Source organism: Vigna angularis, chromosome 9 (assembly GCF_016808095.1).
Source record: "Vigna angularis cultivar LongXiaoDou No.4 chromosome 9, ASM1680809v1, whole genome shotgun sequence".
NCBI lineage: Eukaryota > Viridiplantae > Streptophyta > Magnoliopsida > Fabales > Fabaceae > Vigna > Vigna angularis.
Genome location: NC_068978.1, coordinates 13,268,047 through 13,270,181, shown reverse-complemented (window position 1 = coordinate 13,270,181; position 2,135 = coordinate 13,268,047). Strand labels below are relative to the sequence as shown.

Here is a 2,135-nt window from a genome sequence, read left to right as displayed (position 1 = left end):
ATGTTCTTGAATTTGAACTTATATACCAATTTAGATGTGGCAATATAACCTCCATAGACTCAGACTTGAATTGAGAATGGTGAGATAACGTCTTCTTCTTGGTATGGTTATTGATAAGGGTTGTTGACTGTTTGATAATGAGAAGATAAAACCTATTTTCTAAAGCAATTAATGCTTTTTCCTCATTCTACCAACACTAAGGTTTTCACACAGATATTAACATTATCTTTCTAATTAAATAATACGCATAAATATATCAGAAATGGGCGTAAAACAAGAAAGTAGGTATAAAATATCCATAAATATATTGAAGAAAAGGGTAAGAAATTAAGCCAATGTTAAAAAAAAAAACACGTTTTGTTTTAATACCATTTGGCCTATGTGGTTTAAAAATGAACAAAATAAGGATAAGAACAAATATTAGTCAGCAGAAGATGGATATTAGGTTTTATCATCTCCAAATCAGGTAAGAATGAAGGAAAAACCAGTTGTAAAAAGAAAGAAAAAAGAAAAAAAATCTGTAATATATTTAAATAAATAGAAGTGTATTTTAAAAGAATCCATAAAAATTGAATGCATGCATATAGATATAGATTATTTATTCATTGGGCTAAATCTACACACACGTTGAAATTGCGCAAGCAAAATGTCAACGCCCTCTCATATCTGATGCCTCTGTCTGAATCTTTTGGTATATATCAATCTTCTCAGCACACCATTTTATCACCTAACGCTACCAAGTACGTCAAAGTGTACCTCTGTTCTTCCTCCAAAATATCAAAATCCTCACCCAGAAACTGATCAAGATAACACACTCCAAGACAAAGAACCACAAAGAAAGAAGAAGACACATACGCACACCATGAAGCTTGTTTGGTCCCCAGAAACAGCCTTAAAAGCTTACATAGACACCGTTAAATCAGTAAGCACCCTTTACATCAAGATTCAAGAACCATGTATATCAATCAGCCACACAGTTTTCTTGTTTCTTAGGTCTATATTTTCTGCTGTATGTGTGTTTATGGAGTGATGAAATTGATAAAAGATGTCAGTTTTCTTAGAAAAGATTTCATTTTTGTTATGTGGGTTGAGTTTGATCTGTTTGTTTTGGCAGTGTGAGAAATTCAAGGAATCTGGGGTACCGGAGTTGCTCTCAGCCATGGCTGCAGGATTTAACACAAAGTTCATAGTGGAATCATGGTGCTACGGTGGTCCTATAGCGGCAAGCGTGGGCTTAGCAGTTGCAGCTCGCAACACGGGTGCACGGCACGTGTGCATAGTCCCGGATGAAAAGTCGAGGGTGCGGTACATAGAGGCCTTGGCGGAGATGGGGGTGTCTCCGCCGCCGGAGGTGGTGGCGGGGGAGGCGGAGGAGGCGGTGTCGCGGCTGGCGGGGCTGGACTTTCTGCTGGTGGATTGCAAGAGGAGGGAGTTCGCTAGGGTTCTAAGGGTGGCCAAAGTTAGTCCTAAAGGAGCAGTTTTAGCATGCAAGAATGCATGGCAGAGAAATTCGCGTGGCGGGTTCAGATGGAGCGTGGTGCTTCAAAGGGGTGTGCGAGTGGTTAGGTCAGTGTTCCTCCCTGTTGGGAAGGGTTTGGATATTGCATACATAGGAGGTAGTAGAAGCGGTGCACCACCACCTCCACCACCACAAAAAACCGCTTCAAATGGTGGTCCTTGCCGTTGGATCAAGCACATAGACCAACAATCTGGAGAAGAACACCTCTTCAGAGAGTGATCCATTTTGTTCATATAACTTAGATATATAAGAGCATAATTAAATAAATTATTCAGACTCCTTAAAATATTAACATGTTTGGTTTCACGTTTTGATTTTCAGATGTCGAAACCTGGTTTCTTCTGTTCAAAACGTGTTCCAAACATGTTTTTTGTTTTCACGCTATGTGATTTTCAGATATCAAAACCTGATTCTTGTGTTCGAAAAAGAATTTCTAAACATATGTTATATATATCTTGGTGGGTTCAGTTTGAATGTCTAAGATGTATTGTTAATGAGTAATGAAGATCAAATTCTTAACTGGGTTTCTTGAAAAATCGTGCACGTATGTATGACGGATTCAGCTAGTATTTTATAACTGGAATGATGGCTAAGGAAGATTAGAAAGAGGCACGGT

The 2,135-nt window shown here is 38.6% G+C and overlaps 1 protein-coding gene across 2 annotated transcripts; it reads left to right on the top strand.

Annotated features, from left to right (window-relative positions):
• The first annotated feature begins 712 nt into the window (after window positions 1-712).
• On the top strand, window positions 713-1,813 carry LOC108347344 (uncharacterized). 2 transcript variants are annotated; one of them, XM_017586511.2, is made up of 2 exons: window positions 713-922; window positions 1,115-1,813. In XM_017586511.2, exons 1-2 carry the CDS (start codon window positions 863-865, stop codon window positions 1,736-1,738), a joined length of 684 nt encoding a protein of 227 aa, XP_017442000.1. In that variant the 5' UTR covers window positions 713-862; the 3' UTR covers window positions 1,739-1,813. The 2 variants fall into 2 exon arrangements, with proteins under 2 accessions (XP_017442000.1, XP_052724275.1); XM_052868315.1 differs by having other exon boundaries at window positions 895-993.
• Window positions 1,814-2,135: the final 322 nt, after the last annotated feature.